This window comes from Haplochromis burtoni, unplaced genomic scaffold (genome assembly GCF_018398535.1).
Source record: "Haplochromis burtoni strain Fernald_Lab_line unplaced genomic scaffold, NCSU_Asbu1 Contig_83, whole genome shotgun sequence".
Taxonomy (NCBI): Eukaryota; Metazoa; Chordata; class Actinopteri; order Cichliformes; family Cichlidae; genus Haplochromis; species Haplochromis burtoni.
In genome coordinates this window covers 210,225-229,033 of record NW_024582444.1, presented here as the reverse complement: position 1 = coordinate 229,033, position 18,809 = coordinate 210,225, and the positions used below count along the sequence as shown (strand labels likewise).

Genomic DNA, 18,809 nt, shown 5'->3' with positions numbered 1-18,809 from the left:
TACTCTTTATATTTGTGGATAAAGCTTAAATGAATGCTGATCACATTCTAATAATAGTCTGATGGGCCAATTCTGGAAAAGATGAAGAACACAATTAGAGATATGAGTGACCCCTTTATATGATGGGATCATTTGAAAAACAGAAAAACATTGCTTATCAAAGGCATTAGAGAGGCATCAAATATCAGTCTTGTACATAGTGTAAAATTCAGTTTCTCCTAGAAAGCAGTGTATTCCTTTGCTCATATCAAAGAAAGGCTTAAACTTGAGAAAGTGTGTGGCTCCATTTGGTGGACAGTGCAACATAATGTACTGTTTTGGATTTGATATAATATCTGTTAAAAGGAAAACTTCTACAGCACTGCTTAATTGGGCAAGTTGTGAACATTTTTTAGGGCTCTGTGCTGTTCTGTGAAAAACTAACTCAACCCATGGTTCAGTAGCTTGTAGAACAATCTTTAGTGGCAATAACCTGAAGCGATCTTTTTCTGTATGACCTCATCACTCTGCCACATCGTTGTAGAAGAATTTTGGCCCTCTATTCTTTACAATGTTGTTTAAATTCACTGAAATTTGCAGACATTTGTTTATTCACAACTCTAAGGTCTCACTAATGCTTATCAATCTTGTTGATTAAATGCAGTTTAATTGGGTTGAGGTCTGCACCTTCCCTGGGCCTTTTTCAGCCATTCTATTATAGATGTTTTGTTATATTTGGGGTCATCGTACTGTCATATGACTCTGGCTATTGGACAAATGGCATCACATATGACTCTGGAACATAAACTGAAGAGTTCATGGTTGACTCGATGACCTCAGGGTTCCCAGGTCCTATGGCAGTACTTGACAGTTGGTATGAGGTATTTGTGCTGATATACTGTGCTCTTTTTTGCACTGTGCAGTGGATTATGGCCAAACATTCCCACTTTGCTCTGGTTTGCAAAAGGACATTATACCAGAAGTCTTGTGGTTTGTTCAGATGCAACTTTGCAAACCTAAGTTATGTTGCCATGTTCTTTTTAAAGAAAAGAGACTGTAGAGTTTGTGATGTAGTTCATTGATTGTGACATTGTTTTATCATACACTCAAAAAAGATGTATGTTCATACTTGCAGATGACCAATTAATCAAGTTCATTTGTTTAGCAGCAGGGTTAGCTTTCACTGGACTTCACAGAGTTCTATGAAAACTTTTTTCCACTATACTATACTATAACTATAGGTAGCAAAAAGATCTCTGCATCAATAAAGCAAAACATTTGAATCCCATATTACTTTATCAATAAAATGTTCATATAAAAAATCATTGTGGTCATTTTTCTGTTTGTCCAGAAAAGGCACAGAGGAGTGCTCTAAGTTAGCGGTCCCCAACCCCTGGGCCATGGACTGGTACCGGTCCGTGTCCCGTGAGTCGCTTGGTACCAGGCCACGAGTGTTGAGGCTCGCATGTGAAATTTATGGTTTTCAGACTTTTTATCGTTATTTTTTAAATCATTTTTATCGTTAACTCGGTTTCCCTGGGTTTTTTCCTGTGTGTTATGAAAACAAATCTGTTTTTTTGGTACCGGTACTGGGTTTTATTTTGTTGTATTTATCCGCGACACCTTAAAGACCGGTCAGTGAAAATATTGTTGGATATAAACCGGTCCGTTGTGCAAAAAAGGTTGGGGACCGCTGCTCTAAGTTCATGTCTGTAAATCACAATGTTGAAGCCTAAACCAATGTTTAGTAATATTTATTTCATGTCTGCATTGAAGTAACCTTCAATTTTTTGTGAAGGACTAACATTTGGGATATTTGATATTTCCATCCATCCATCCATCTTCATCCGCTTTATCCGAGGCCGGGTCGCGGGGGCAGCAGCCTAAGCTGATATTTCTGTATCCAAAATCTTCTGGAATGTCTGTGAAGTCTTAACTCATGGAGCAAAGGTGATTTTGAGGTTGTGGTGATTCTGGGCACATCATGCCAGAATTCCCTCAATTTGCAGACATGGATAACAGATATAATGGGAAAGTTCTTATAATCCTATTGCATAGTCCACTTGAAAGACTCATATGTAGAAGGTGCCTTCATAGTGCAGGTAGCACAGAGTCACACTGAGAGGTCACACAGAGGTCTTCTTGGAGCCTTGTGTTCACTCTTTGTTGATGAAATTTCCATCAATCAGACCCAAGCACATATAAATTAGAACACTAGTGTTTCACTTCCAGGGCACTTCAGATTAGACTTTCAGGGATGAGCCACTCAATTTGTTAATAATGTGAAGACACATTACAAAAGTAATATGTTATTTCAGTCAGATGCCACTTGAAGCTCGCTAATTATAGAGATATTTTGATAAGGCTAAATGTTTACTTTATGACAGCAACAGACATCAAATGCCATGTTTACTTTCCACCACAGATACTCTCGGCTCCTGTCCAATGACAGGCTGCAGCTACAACTATCTAACAACTCCCACATGTACCCATACTCACTGCCTTACTCTCTCTTTCTCTCCATTTTGCACACAAACACACAGAGCAACACGCAGGCTCCAAATGCTTTCTATTTTTGTGATCATAATTATTTGATGACAGGGCTTCTGGTTTCGCAACCACCCTTTTGTACACTCGATCTATCTGTGAATAATTTAGCACTGAGAGCACGAAAGGTGGGTCCCTTAAAACAGCAGGTACAGGCAAACTCTGGAAGCAGGACACAGAGAGAGAGCATTGCCATCCTATCTTTGTCATCCGCCCACTCCTTACTTACAGCTCTTTAGTCCGGCTGCTGTGCTTCCATCGAGCTGTATATTAATCCAAGTTTGAATTTATCCATCCTTACAAACAACCCTTCAGCACATCAGGCTCCACGCTGTCCAGCTAGAAGAAGGTAAGGAGCTCATTGGATGGAGTGACCCCCTTTCTGCATCCACTCTTCAATCAGCCATCATGGAGGAACTCCAGAGAAAACTGAATCAGCGCTACGAAGACACCAAGCCAAGAAAGGTGAGTTCTTATGACACCACTTTATTTTGAAATTATAGGTTTCACCGTTATAAATGTTTCAGAGGAAAAGACTTGTTAAGGTCGTTTCAACTATCAAGCCTCCTCTTTCTCTCTTTTTTCTAAACAATTGCAAAACTATTAGCAGGTGATTCTAAGCACAGTTAAAGAGTTCTCTGTTTGCAGCTCATGTTGTGAAGCTGCAAATAGAGAATGACACAGGACTGTTGATGTGTGTATTAACATTCTGCAAATATTTGCACACATGGTCAGATACCATATTTTTCTGCTTATGAACCTACCTATATTCTATTTATTTATATAGCCCCACTCACAGCAACAATCACCTCAACGTGCTTTGTACTATAAGATAAAAGAAACTCTACAGTTACTTGTTAATCACTCATTAGTTACTAATTAATGTTTTTGGTGTGACAAGCAACAACAAGCAGTGGAATCAAAGATGTCACCTTCCACTCCAAACTACAGGTGAGGTTCAAGCTGGCATCATCCTACAGTGGCCGAGTGCTGAAGCACGTGTACGAGGACGGTCAAGAGCTGGACAGCCCCGAGGAGAAATACCCTCACAGCTTTATCCACCGCAAAATCCCTCCCAGCCACCTCGAGATGGAGCAGCTCTGCGGGTTTGAGGACACTCATGGAGACCAACAGAGTGGGTTTTTACTTTATATGCATGATTGCCCTTAGGATTGTTTGTTTGGGCAGTACTGCATGTAAACTGGGAGCAGGCAAGGCAAGCAAGGTGTAGTAGTTTGCATAAAGTGATCTTTTTTTCCCCATTAAAGTAAAAACATACACAGTTAATCCAGTAGCATAAAATGAATTTAAAGCCCATTTTGATGTTGGTGACCGAGATAATTATTTGACTGCCTAATCAATGTATTTAAAGGTACTGTGTGTAAAATTTCCCCACTAGATGTCAGTAGTTTCAGTCAGCTGAATTCTCTTTTCTTACCCTCCCAGTTCAAATGCATAGTCCTAACTATAGTGGCTGCTGTAGTGCAGAATTCTCTGGCTGCTGTTCATCTGTAGTGATCGTAAGGTGTCAGTGTTGCCTCACCTGCAAATATGCCAGGTGTCCACTTCTATTTGTGATGGAGGAGCCTGTAAAACTTTATAAAAGGTGTACAATACAAGTAGATGAAGCTCATTTCTGTCTCATGACAGTGATACTGAAGTGAGTTGTTGAGAATATCCTGAACGTTTATGTTGGTTAGCATTGTTGGTTTTGCTGCTATTAGCTGGTGTTAGTAAAACTCTTTTTGAAGTGGAGCTAACAATGTGGGACTCAAACACTTAACAAATAAACTTATGATCTGAGAATGTAATCACACTATTTATCAGAGGAAAAGTGTGATTATTTTTAGGACACTCAAGTTTAAGATTAGCTGGTATAATGGGAGTTTATAACCAGCTAACTAAATGGTAAATGGACTGATTCTTATATAGCAGTTTTCTACTCAAAGCGCTCTATACAACATGCCTCATTCACCCAATCACACCCATTCTCACAAGCACTTTATCTATACGTAGTGCTTTCTAAGTACATTCACACACATTCATACTCCGATGGATCCTTCGGAGAGCAAGTTGGGGTTAGTATCTTGCCCAAGTATACTTGACATGCAGACTGGAGGAGCCAGGGATTGAACCACCAACCTTCCTATCAGTAGGTGACCAGGTCTACCTCCTGAGCTACAGCCACCCCCTAACGTTGTTGGTTAGTCAGCTGTTAGTCATCTGTTTCTTGCTCGATGATCTTGAAGCTTTATGCAAATATACTGTACACTTCTCTAAGTAAATTTATGGTCATTGATTAAATGAAGTATCTTCATCTTTGATTGTACTTTACATAAATTTAGATATTCTAAATTTATAAATTGTATTGTCCTATTTCCATCTGTCTCAGTCTGTGGCTGAGAGAGTTGTGAATTCTGCATGGTCTACTGGTTGCCATCTACATCAGAGGGCAAAAGAATTGCAACAGAGGGCAACAAATGCATTATTTGTCACAGCTGATTGCTGTATTATCACAAATAGATTGGGGAAATCAGATAGTAATCTGAACCCATCTTATTGCCACTTTATCACCATTTTATCACTGTTTTGATGCAACAGAGTTGGTTTGAAGAGGGCAACTGACTAGAGTGGCCTCAAGCCTCGTCTCCCTCTTCAAAGCGACCATTTCAAAGGCAGAGCGATTGCAAGTTGATTGGACACGGTCGCAATATTTTAAGTGCTCCACAACTTATCCACACCCAATAAGAAAAACAGCTCTAAGGAAATGGACTCTACCACTTTGGATGTCTTTTGCTGGTCCACACTCCCACCAGCCACTTTGGATACCACTGTTTATAGGCTTGGTTTCAGTAGTTGGCTCTATGTGATCACTGCACATCGATGTGTTAGAAATAGAGCACATGCTGTTGCTACAGATGAAAACTGCACTTGAGTCTGTAATACTATATACAAGTTCTCACTCTAGCCTGACAACATGTTTTATTCTGTACCCAGGTGTCTATCCTCCAACAGGGCTCATAGCCCAGAGAATAAATGTATATAGAGGAATGGGCAGCTACAAACCTGCAGTTGGCCAGACTGAGGAAGGAGAGGGAGACAGCAAGGTAAAAATCCAGAATTTGATATTATATTTTAGTTGAGTTATTGTAGGTTTTTCACTAACAGTGCCAATTATATATGTCTGTTTTTCTCAAAATTTTAAACACATTGTTTTCAGACTACATTAATTTAAAGAACTCTATGTTTGGGCATGAATTGTGAGGCTAGGAATGTGCTTTATGCATAGGTCTAGGCTGAGGTGTCAGATTTCATGAAAGGTGCTTCATTTGTAACATAAGAAGATGTCATGAGAAAAAAAAGAAAGATTCTTTCAGCTGCTCCTTTTGCAAGGGGTTGCATATTTGATTTGCACAGATTTTTTATGCCGGATGCCCTTTCTGACGAAAGCCTCCCAGGCATTCGTGTCTTCTCCCTGATCCTGAGCTGGGAAACTTTTGTGAATTTAGCAAACGTGTTAACTGCTGAACTACAGATTATTTTCCAACTTACAAATAAATCATATATGACGGTCAAGATCAATGCTTTACTCACATATACAAGTAAAACATTCACTTTTGACTCACTGACTTGTTGCATCTTACAGCATATGGTAAATAAGATAGTTATTCATCAGCGTCACATTTTTGAGCTAGAGAAAAGGCTTTGACCCCATCTTTGATCGTTCTAAGTTTGTGTTGTACACTTGCCCCCCCCCCCTTTGGGTTGAAGGACAGCCAGAAAAAAGTTGAGGGGGTTGAGTGTGTCAAAGTACTTTCAGGACTGTACACATGTGTAAAAGACATTAAAAAACATTGCTTGTTCCTGCAATAATCTACATAAGGACCTGAAATTTGGGTCTAAGTCCGTTTAAAGGGTTGAGAAAACACAGAAGTCAGTGTGACTGCTTTTAATCTTATGGACTACTGAAAGTCGTGAAACTGCAACTGTTTGGTTTTCACATTAATCTGGGTGCACTCCATACTATGGCATGACAAGTTTTCAGTCAATGGCTCTATGGGAATCACATTGTTGGTGCAGAAATGCTATGAAACTTTGTTAGTTTTGTTTAAAAAGAGATAGTAACTATGTGTGTTTTTTGTACTAGCACATCAGTTATCTGTGATGTGTAGATACAACACCACTTAATCTCTTAAGCAGCATGCTCTTTTTAATGAATTAATATAAGTGTTTAGTGCCTTTTTATTTTCACTGCTGTCTGTGCACTGCAAACTGGTGTTTACTGGTTTTATCATGTCATTAGCAACAAATGTGAACAATTTTGTAGCATTTTTTTAATGCAATGGCATCTGTGCTGCATGTTTTCTGCCACCCATCATTGCTGTTATGACACACTGCAGTTAAAATGTGTTTATATGCAAACTGTATATAATTGTTCAAGGTTTTGCCAAAAAAAAAGATTAATTTAGTAAATACGTTTTGGACACTGTCCATTTGGTTCTGATAATTCAGATTTTGTAAATTCTGAAAGATTCTAATTCCCTTGTCAGTTTAAATGAGCTGGAACCAAAACAGTCAGTCGCTATTAAGAGTTTCATGAACGATTTAGTTAACTTTTATTCTCAAAAAAAACATACTGGCAACGAAATTGAGTCATTAGCATCTCAATGATGCTTTATGGAAAGCATAAAGTGTCATTGTTTCTCTCTGCATATAAAATGAAAGCACTGATATACAGACACCTAGGGTTACAGTGGAACAGTGTGTACATAAAAAAGAGGCTGGCCAGTATCAGCTGTACCAGGCGATATTCAGATTGGTCCAGATTGGTATATGAAACAGTATACAATGCACCAACAAATACTTTGGGTTCGTAAAAGTTTTCTCATCACATTGTTTTGCAATAACCATCCCTGTCTACAGCATGTACTGTATATCACAGCACATCACAGCTGACCAAATATCAAGGGTTGTCTCCATGGGCAGTTCGTAGCTACTTTGTGGCATATACTGTAGAGCAGTGGTCCCCAACCCCTGGGCCTCGGACCGGTACCAGTCCATGAGTCGTTTGGTACCGGGCCGCGAAAGTTGAGGCTTAGGTCTGAAATGTATGTTTTTCAGGGTTTTTATCGGTTTTCAGCGTTATTTTGTTATTGTTTTTATTGTTAACTCAGTTTTCCCAGGTCTTTTCGCGTGTGTTATGAATAAATCTTCTTTTTTTCGGTACCAGTACTAGTTTTATTTTGTTGTATTTATCTGTGACACCTTAAAGGCCGGTCCGTGAAAATATTGTCGGGCATAAACAGGTCCGTGGCGCAAAAAAGGTTGGAGACCGCTGCTGTAGAGGAAGCCTGATAACTTACATGCATCAGTTGATTTAGAATAATACATTTATAGTTTTGGCAAATACACCATCTGGATTTAATGATAGCAATTATCTGTCTTCATTAATAGTTTTTTTATGTAAGAAAACTAAAAATAATTTTTGACAAGAATAAATACCAATCAAGACCAAAACTAATGTTTCATAATCTCATAAACTCTTAATCGCACTTTTCTTATATTTATGTGACACCCAATTATTGAACTTTTTTTTCTTTTTTTTGGATTTTCTGTCATGTGAAAAAGAGTTTTCATTGTAGATGCTTGTGATTAACTGTGACCACCTCTGTGAAAGCAGAAGATTTCTGCTCTGGAGCATTCAGGTGTGTATAAAAACAATGCAGACTTCTCAACAAATTTAGCCCAAAGTCAGACCACGCGATGCTAAAAGACATTGCAAACACCAACAAGCTATACCGCAGATTTTACAGACTTGAGCTAGCAATTAACTGTAAATTTCTAATATATTTGGTTCAATGAATAATCTTGAGTTCTATATTATGCAGATCAAGATTTTATTGTTTTGTTTTTATACTGTTTACATGATCTTCTCAATATGTTTTATGGCCAGTTGTCACACCTAAAAACTGATTTCAGTGATTTACACTTTACACTATACACATGCATAGTAAGAGTCCATGTACTGAAAAGCAAGCAGACACACCACAGTAAAGCATTACACAATTATCAGTGAATGCAAAGTTATGTAATAATTAATTTATGGCTACACAAAAACAAAACATACAATCCAGATTTAAAATATGAAACAGGGATCTTAGGCAATTAGAACATCAGCTGCATGCTGCTCAATGAAATTTGTTCAACAAAAGCAATAAAATTGTTAATCTGACTGAAAAATGCATTTTTACTGAGCTACAACGGCAGCAGCTTCATTAGTGCAGCAGGCTAAAAGGGAGGTCAGCCACATTGCCTGCTGGCTTGATGTCAGTTTCATTCCTTTATCCTCCAAACAAAGGAATGCTTGGCCCTGGTCACCAAGTCAGTATTTAGCACATTTATCAGTAGAGAGCAGCAATCTGGAGTTAGCTTATCCTTTTAGGGCATTATTGAAAGGATGGCACAATGGTTCTACAGAGGTCCCTCACCTAACAAGGTTTAATGATAATTCTAGGCTGCATTGTTTTAGGGTTTCACTCTCAGTTTTAAAGTAAGAGAGATAAATTGAATCAATATGTTTCTTTTATTTTTCTTGTATATTTTTCATACTTATATAATATATATATATACATATATATATATATACATATATACATATATATATACATATATATATACATATATATATATATATATATTATTTTTTTACATCATCCTGAATACTACAGAGAGTGTGAACATGAGTGTGGATTCAGCAAGACATCCCTGCATAATAAGATGAAGGTTGCCAATCTTCTCTGGTTGCTTTGTTCCCACAGAAAGCAGCCATCAAAATAACAAAGGGTTAAATGTAATGAAGAATTTCTTTTTTTTTTTTTAAAAAAAGCTCTAAAATAGACATGGTGAAGATGACCTCAAACCTTGAACCGGATGGTTTACAGCAGCAGAAGACCACATTGGGATGCCAGTCATGTCAGCTGCAAACACAGAGTCTATTTGCGCGGTTCTCCAAAACTGTGCGATAAAAGATTGGTCTGATGGGTCTTCATTTCTGCTGCAGCATCCGGATTATAGGGGTCAGAATTTGGCATAACCAAATGGGGGTGGTATAATGGTATGTGGGATATTTTCTTGGCATAATTTGGGATCGTTAGTACCAACACCACAGCCTACCAGAGTATTCTTTCTAACCATGTCCATCAATGGCACAGTGTATCCATTTTCTGATGACTGCTTCCAGGAATATAGCATAAAATGTCACACAGCTCAGATCAACTCAAACTGGAATCTTAAACGTACAGTAACAAGGAGTTTGATATATTCAAATGGCCTGCACAGACACTAGAGTCCAGTCCAACAGAGCGAATAGGATTTGCATCATGAATGTGCAGCTGACAAATTTGCAGCGACTCTGTGATGCTGTCAGATTAATATGGACCAAAATCTCAGGGGAGTGTTTCCAGCACTTTGTTGAATCCATGCCATGAAGAATAAAGGAGTTCAGAAGGTAAAAGGGGGTCCAAGCAGATACTAGTGGCCAGTGAATATAATGTATATAAAAACTATCAATATTTGTCATTATTACAGATAGGATAAGATAAGATAACTCTTTATTGTCATTGCACAGTCATACTTACAATAGTACAGTGAAACTGGAAAACTATCCCCGTCAGACACAACACAGTAAACTTTAAAGTGGATAAAAAGTACAAAAATGGTATGAATAATAGATTAAAGAATAAATATTTGCACATTATGGCCCCCCAAAACAGTGCCGGTAGGTAGACAATTAGGTCAGCTGTTAGCATTGATTAGGGCTATTGCCCTGTTCAGATGCACTGTTTCATTGTCTAGATAACCACTGCGGATGTGCATGTTTTTCTAGACAAGCGATGACACTTTTCAACATGAAATCTTTTTTTCTTAATATCAGAGAGCAGTTGGAGTTGGGAAATGTAGATGACATCTAGCATATGTATAAGTTAATTAAAATTATTTGTCTGTTTGGGCCTAATTGTCATGAAACAGCTGTGTGGCAGACAGAATGCAGACTCAGATGCAGGACTGGGGAGATGTGAATGAATGAAATAAAATCAACTTTAATGTTGTAGCTTACAAGAATACACAAAAACTAAAAATCATAAATTCCTTCCTAAAAACCAAAAAGAAATCATGAACCAACAAAACTCATAATTCTAGAAGAGAGACATATGGACATAGACAGACACAGACAACAACATGGCACTGATGTTGTTAATAGAAAATGATGCAGGATTATCTGATATTTTACATTTCTTTCAGTCCCCAGTGTTGGACTTTGGTAAGATAATCATCTATACCAGCAATCTGCGCATTATTAAAGCACCGCAGAAGAAGCCTGAAATGTTTCGGCAGCACACAGTGCCTCTCATTGACTTGGAAGGATACCCAAAGGCCAAGGAAAGGGGGAGCAGGAGGAGGGCTAAAGCAGTTTTCACACAGGAGGAGGCGGAGAAGGAGGAGAAACAGATCTGCGACACTGATACCAAGGTAATGATCCTTGGTCAAATTATTCTCAGTGGTGTGGTAAGGTTTTATCACCCCATTTCTGTTTCTTGCTTTTCTCACTCTCGCCATGTCCTCCTCCCCATCCCACTTTCTCTGCATGTGTCTTCAGCCATCTTTTCTTCACTTTATCTTTGCTTTCAAGAAAACAACTGCAGGATCTTCTTCTGTTTCTGCCTCACACCAAAGTCTCCTCTGTTTCCTTGTAAATACAAACTTGTTTGTATCCTTATTCGCTTTCTTTTCTACCTTCCTGCTGCAACAGCCACCAACCTATTGTCCTAGTGTTATCTGACAACTGTGAACAAATACTGATGAGTCCACAGTTTTACTCTGCCCTTGCAGCATCTGCCTGCTGCTTACCAGCCAGCAAGGATACCCAGGTCGCTATTATTCCCTCCCTCTCACCTCCTTGGATGATTACTGTTCTCTTCTCTCTTATCCCTCCATCATTTTCTCAGCTCTCTTGTTATTTTCGCATTTTCTCCGCCTCCATACAAGTTCATTCTCAGCCTGTTTTTTGTTTTATATTTCGTCATCTCACTCCTGTTTGTTCCGTTCTCTTCTTCACCATCTTTAGCAGCGGCAATTCATTATATTCACCGTCTTCATTTTTTTCCAAGAAGAGCTTAGATTCACACTTGATTTTATACATGAAAAATTTCTGCAACTGTTGGACAACAATCTGGACATGAACCTGATTGTGAAATAATAATAGCTGTATATACAAGCATCCTTATGTTTATGTTGGAGTCACCAAAGCTACAAGTGAGAACATAAACTGTAATTGAAAGACAAACCTTACCTGCCCCTTTGCCTTGTGAATTTCAGCACCATTTTATTTTTGTAGCTGCTTTCTGCTGCAAAATACCGTGTCCTGTTTTATACGACTCTGTTGTATTGCACTCATATAGAAGCAAATAATGGGCCCTACTAAAGCAGCACCTTTAGAGGGTTTTTTGTTGTTGTTGACTTTTTTTCTTTTGTGTTATAGACTTTTTTCTGGCTGACCCTTGCATACCAAGCTGTCTAGCTCTTCCTTTTACAACAATTTGGGACTCATGAAGGATCTAAGTGAATATGTTTTGTTTTCTTTAATTATCCTGTTTCAAATGTAACCTCACAGCTCAGCTTCTGTTTCTGTTCAGTCATCATTCGGTTGATAACATACAGAGCAGCTGCTCATTACTGTAAACTTTGCAATAATGACCAACTGGGTATAATAAATGACAGACTGGCTGGACATTATCCTGCAGCACAGCTACATACCACAGCCATTTAATTAGAAATATTATTGGAAAAATTCTTTGTATCATTAAGGTTTCTAGTGTTTTGCCATCAGGCACGTCAGTTATACATGATAGCGGCGTTAATGTTTGCTGATTATGACGCGGCCTTTGGTGGCACTGTAAATGTTTGTGTTAACTTTAAGTGGAAAAATGTGTTTTATTATCAGAAACAGATGTTTGTAATTCAAAAGCAACAAACATTTGCACACATTTTTCATACAGGCCTTCAGATATGGGGGGACGTGAGCCTTTCCTTCAAACTTGACCGACTCCCCTTTTCAGCTCAATCTTTATCCCTGCATCCCCTCTTCTTTTCACCCCTTCCTCCCTTTGTGACCCCTTTGCTCACCTCACAGGACCCCTCTTCCATCTCCTAATGTGTTTTTTCTGTCTCCAGGAGGCTGACAGCTGCCAGCATTGTGGTGGTTCAGGCTCCGCTCCCTGCTCTCTGTGTCACGGTAGCAAGCTGTCCATGCTGGCGAACCGCTTCAATGAGTCCATCAGTGATCTGCGTTGCCAAGCCTGCTACCCCTATGGTCTGGAGAAGTGCCAGTCCTGCTCCAATAAATAGCACCATTTGGCTGACACCCATATCTGGCAGTGAGAGAGCGAGCGTGTGAGTGAGTGAATGAGAGTGTGTGGCTGAGTGAGTGTAAGCCCAGTGTGCTACGGGTTTGTCAGAATTGTCTCAGTGGCAGTATTGCTCTAATCCAAAACGTTCTTGGTGGGGTGCACTACTAGGAAACATAAGCCATCATTGGACATTGGAGAGGGGGATTGTGACTGTGGGCACAAAATCATAAAATACAATTACTGTGTGCAGTGAACATGGCTTGCGATAACACAAATACATAATCGCTTTTTTTTGTTGTCACGTTACTTTGCATCTGCTGCCTTCATCCTGATAAAACCTGGTTCCACAACAGAGTTATCATTTTAATTAAAATGATGCAAACATTTCACAGTTTATTGTGTCTACTGGGAAGGGTTCCCTGTTCATAGCTCCCCTGTCTATTCACCAGAGACACTGAAACCTTTTTCACTTGAACATAATGGGTTGTACCGGGATAATTGATGCTATTATTTTTTAGAAAAATACAGAGAGGAATGAGACAAATGGGACTGTTTGATAAACGGCGACAGCAATAATCAGGAGATGATGTTTAATGTGAGTTCCCCCCAAATAACGGTGTTACTGCAACACAGACGTGCGTGCTTTTCTCGTTGGTGGGGGGTAAATATGCAAACTTTTTAAACCACTTTTCATCTCAACAGATAATAAATGTTTGACATTCTCAGTATTGATTTCAGATGGTGTGTTAATAATAAAAAGTCTAAGAGGTGTTATGGATGAAAATATGAATGAAAATAATGATTTAAATGACAGAAATGATTTATTGTAGACCAGCTCAGGAGATTGGGTTTGTTTTGTAACACTTTTAGATCATTTAAAGATATGTCTACACATTTTTTGGGGGGTGAATTAATTAAATAAAAATACCTGAATACCTTTTCAATGTTTTTTTTATTTTATTTTATTCATTATTGTTTTAAAGTTTAGCTTTTGATGCAAAAAGGATTGTTGTATGGATCAGATTACTCTGTCCTCTGTATAATCCACATCCCAGGGTCCCCATGGAGACATGTTTTCATGGCAACATTTCAGATCTCATCTATTAAAACAGTGACGCTTGCAGTGAGCATATGTTTTATTGACTTTATTCCTAAAAGTCTCCTGCCTTTTAACTGAGCCTTATGCATCACTCTCTGTCTCCAATCATACATGTATGATTACCTTAAAGTCTTTCCTCAGATGGCTGTTTTTACTGTGAGTTAGTTGTTTATTGTTACAAATTTGAAAAATAGGAAACATGCAACACGCCACATGATCCCCAGTCTCTGCATCGTATTCATTGCACCTCAAATCAAAGGCAATCAACCATATTACTTTCTATCATGACATTTGAGGATGATTTAACAGAAAAGGAAAACAAAATTAAATCTTTTTGCCTCACCGGGAAAGGCTTTTAATAGCTCTGACACTGCTGTTGTCAGCTTTGAGTGATCACCTTCATGCATTTGATTTTTGCAAGGTTACATCAACTCATTGCAAGCGCTAATAAAATCTACCCATGAGGTTTTTTCAAGTCTTTAAAGTTTAACTTTAAAGTCCAAAATCAGAGGATTTCTCATGTCTGTGCATTTGACTATAGTTTCCATTTCAAAACAGCAGGTTCCCCTTAGCATGCCTTTATAATCAAATCTGAACTGCAATGATCCCCAGGACATTTTCTAGTGGCTGCTGAAGTAGCATTTTTCACCACTACCTTTATTTGGCAAGGCAAAGATGATCAATCAAATTCTTTTTCAATAGCACTGACCACATCTTCTGGGATGTCAGTGGCAAAAAGTCATGCCAGACAAGCACCATTAGAGCCCTCTATCCCTGCCTCTGCACCTATATTTGTGCTTGGGCTTCAACTATTTTATTCTGTTTAAAAGGAAACTATAAGGGTTAGCAACAGCCTGGTCAAAAGCCCCATCAGCAATCAGATTCTGTCTATTTCTGGGATGACCATGGTAGCCCAAATCCACACTCTTATTCTTTTTTCACTCTATATTCACTCTTTTTCTGTCTCACTCTCTTTCTCTGCTTAAAAAATCTGCCACCCATGCAGAAGTTAAAATTGTGTTTTTCCAACGTTGTCATTTTAGCGCTTCTCACTCAGTATTCCACGGGGTAAACCAGAGTGAGGGGAAACTGGGTCACTGCCACTGTTCTTGGCCTCTATCCTGCAGGACCTACAGTGATAAGGGAGAAGGCAAAAACACTCAAGTGTAACACTAAATACCGTAAGTTTATAGGACTCCAGAAAGGGGAATTGAGACAGATGATATTCACTGGGGAATGGAAATCACACACTTTGTAAGTTCAAAAAGGGTAGCTGTGTGTACAAGTGTTACTTTTAATAAGTGTAGAAAAGTAAAGAAAAGTTCGGTAAAGAAAATGCCCTTGTACATTTGATTATATGTCCCAGGATGTATTAGTGAGGTAATATCAACACATATCCAAAAAATGTCATGTTTATCAGGTCTTATTGCAGTACAACTAAGGAGACTATAAAAGAAAAATCAAAAATAAAAATTAGCACTTCTTATTGAGTCTTAGACATAATTATTAAAAGATTTCTATGGGGATATAGATGAGCTGGATGCGTGCTCCAGCCAGTCACCGAGAATTAGTGATGACCTCCATGCACTGTAATTATGCATAGGTACCCAAAAACAGGAATACAGCCCATTAAGTCTGATAAATATCATCCCACTTCACCTGTCCCAATCACTCAAATTTCTGGCATCACTGAGCGCAGGAAATCAAAGTGTGTAAAAAATTATTTTTAGCGAAACAAGCATAATTGTATGATTGAGTCTGATTAGGTTTGGGAGCTTATTCAATTCATGTACTCATAGACTGAATCACAGTGTTTTGTCTGTGATGCCTCATGACTACAGACTTTATGAAAAATAGGAGCAACTTCTGGGTATGAAAAAAGGACACCGATGCTGACTAGGGATGGGTATCTGGCACCGGTTCTGACATAAACGGTAGTAACCAGACCGAAAAGCAGCGCACATTTCGGTGCTTTATTTCGGTGCTTTTTTTTTTCCTGAGATGTGATACACTTCAGATTCTAGCCAATCATTTTACGTTTGTTAACGTAAAAGATAAAATTGTTATCTTTTTACAAAAAAACAGCTAAACATGAGAGGTTTTTGGACAAAGTTTGTGTTCTCCATTCTTTAAGCACAGGTTCGAGCACCGGCACCATTTCAAAAGTACCAGTTTGGCACCGGTATCGAATAAAACCTAAACGATACCCATCCCTAATGCTGACGTGACCTAACATACATTCTTCTTAATGGCCAGCAGGGAGCATCCTCACTGGCTGCCAATGGATGTCGGGTTATGCAGAACCCTCAGTAAACACTTTATGAATTTATTTTACTTTATTTTTCTAATTTAGCTTTTATTAAATCAAAAATAATAGGACTCATTATTAAACATCTCTGGGCTGGTAAAGACAAAAAAAAAAAATCTTGCTTAGACTAGTAATACAAACACATAGAGTGTATGTGATGCATGTTGATAATGTTCCTGCATCATCATAATATTGTTGATCCAGGATCAACATTGCAACTGACCAATCATGTTTGGATGTAATGTTGTGATGTCATAGCTTTGTCATAGCTCCGGGAAAAAGGAAAAAAAAACTGCCTAATTAAACTGTATAAACTCCTTTCTGGAACATTTCAAGCCTTCTGTTTTCTTTATTAACTAAACAGTTTAATAAACATCAAGTTAGGTTTGCTGTCAGCCAGATTTTAGGTTATTTGTGTTGGTTTGTTTTTAATAGCATTAGCTAACTTCTTGGCTAACTGAATGTTCAGGCAACATCTCTGGTCAGTTGCAGTATGGGCCCTGGGTCAACTTAATTATGACGATGGAGGAAACAACAATGACAACAACAGTGACACAGGGATATCAGATTGTATAACAAAACACACAGTGAAAATACAAAAAAATAAGTACACCACAGTACAAGGGATGAAGAGTAAAATGCAAAAACAGCCCAAGTGTATTAACAGTGAAGACTAAAATTTCATCAACATCTTAAGCTTATTCATCGAGAGCTGTTTCTTAAACTTTAGAAGGCGTTTTTCTTTTTTTCAAATTCCGTGCATACCTCATATGCTGGTTTTTGGTCCACTAAAAAAAAAAAACACGAGCCAAAACTATAAAAACACCAAAATCATTGCAATCTGAGAAATGTGAAATTCATTGTGTTATCTATGGTTCAGAGAAGCTCAGAGAAGACTGATTTATCAATAAGAAGTCCACAGACACATCAAAAGACAGTAAAACCAACAGAGACTTACAAGAAAAATTAACCCAGTAAGACAGGAAATGAAAGCATGATTAACCAAAGGACTGGGAAGCAGCTGAGATGCTGGGAACGTGGTCCTACAACATAAAAAAAACAGGAGCCAAAACTATAAAAACACCAAAACCACTGCAATCTGAGATAATGTCCTGTCTTCCCACGGCAGCTAGCAAACAATGGCTTTTAAATTGAGAAGAGCACAGTCCCCTCACTAGTGGATTCAACATTTCTGGTGTTTCATAGATAAAAATATCTGTGATTTCCTAAAGCCCATAACACAAAGGAAACAAGCCGGGAGCAGCCTGTGGGCATTAATCATAAGCACTCATACAATAACGTGTTGGTGAAAACCCTAACTTTTTCTCTTTGTTTAGTACTGAGGAGTTTTCATATAATTAGATACTTTCTGGGAGAAAAAAGAAGAAATCTTCTAGATTTTAGATTTACCAGCATAATGTCTTAACAGTAGCTAAATATTAGAATATTATCTGGCTACAGCCTCATTTTATTAGATCACAGCAGCAGGATAGTGATTGTGTAGTGATTAGAGAGAAGCTGATTAGAGAAGCTGTTGTGGCTTTAAACCTTCATCACAGCAAATATGTACTCTGTCAGGCGAAATGCTACTCCAACCCACTCGCCCTGGCTTCAGTGTCTATTAGCTGTTCCCAACCTCTGACCTCTCTGCAGGGAGAGTAACAATCACATTTTCCTTTTAATTACAAAAAGTATTCAAATACGATTAACATTTAACAACACAACAATTAGTGATTATAAATCAAAGAAATAAACAAGTAAAAATTACCATCAGCAATAAGTATGATAGTCATATTTCTAGCAAAGTACAATAAAATTAAATCTATCTGGAAATATCTAATGCTACAACCATCTCAATTTAATCTGTTTCTTCGTATAAAAACTCCGATTTCGGCGAGTTTTTGGCAGCTGCAGTCTCAGATTTCTTTCCTTGGCTGACATGTGTGTAACCCAAAGTGAACTTCCACTTCTCTTGAAGCTCCATCTGCCTCAAGGATGTGTTGTGAATGCTGAGATGCTTTTCTGCTCACAACATTTATAAGGCGAGGTTATCTGAGTTACCGTAGCTTTTCTTTAAGCTTCAGCCAGCCTTGCCATTCTCCTCTGGCCTCTCTCATCAACAAAGTGTTTCTTTCTTTTTTCTTTCCAAACCTTTCTGAGTAAACCTTGTGGACTGTTAAAAATCCAAAAACGAAAGCATCAAAGAAGAGTGTCACGCATCTTTGATCCAACACTAATGCCACGGTAAGTCACTGAGATCACGTTTTTGCCTCATGTTAATGTTTAATCCAAATGCATTCATTTTGGTTCCATCTGACCAAAGCATGGGAGTGTCCAACAGGGTTCTTTCCCCTTCTGTGAGCAATGGTCTTCTTCTTGCACACCATCAAAACAGGATGACTTCATGCAATGCTCTTGGCACTGTCTGAGAACACCAGCATCCATGGATGATTTTTGCATCAAGTCAGAA

At 38.4% G+C, this 18,809-nt stretch overlaps 1 protein-coding gene across 1 annotated transcript; it reads left to right on the top strand.

Moving 5' to 3' along the window:
* The first annotated feature begins 2,491 nt into the window (after positions 1 to 2,491).
* Positions 2,492 to 14,380, top strand: LOC102310955 (glutaredoxin domain-containing cysteine-rich protein 2). The gene is made up of 5 exons (XM_005926411.3): positions 2,492 to 2,991; positions 3,478 to 3,661; positions 5,524 to 5,633; positions 10,828 to 11,055; positions 12,757 to 14,380. Exons 1-5 carry the CDS (start codon positions 2,935 to 2,937, stop codon positions 12,928 to 12,930), a joined length of 753 nt encoding a protein of 250 aa, XP_005926473.2. The 5' UTR covers positions 2,492 to 2,934; the 3' UTR covers positions 12,931 to 14,380.
* The last annotated feature ends 4,429 nt before the right edge of the window (positions 14,381 to 18,809 follow it).

What these genes read in the sequence shown, in the direction of transcription:
- LOC102310955 (XM_005926411.3), top strand. Translation starts at nt 2,935, where the DNA reads ATGGAGGAACTCCAGAGAAAACTGAATCAGCGCTACGAAGACACCAAG. An exon ending in AAGACACCAAGCCAAGAAAG is followed by an intron (nt 2,992 to 3,477) that starts GTGAGTTCTTAT and finishes TCCAAACTACAG; the next exon opens with GTGAGGTTCAAGCTGGCATC. An exon ending in CACTCATGGAGACCAACAGA is followed by an intron (nt 3,662 to 5,523) that starts GTGGGTTTTTAC and finishes TTCTGTACCCAG; the next exon opens with GTGTCTATCCTCCAACAGGG.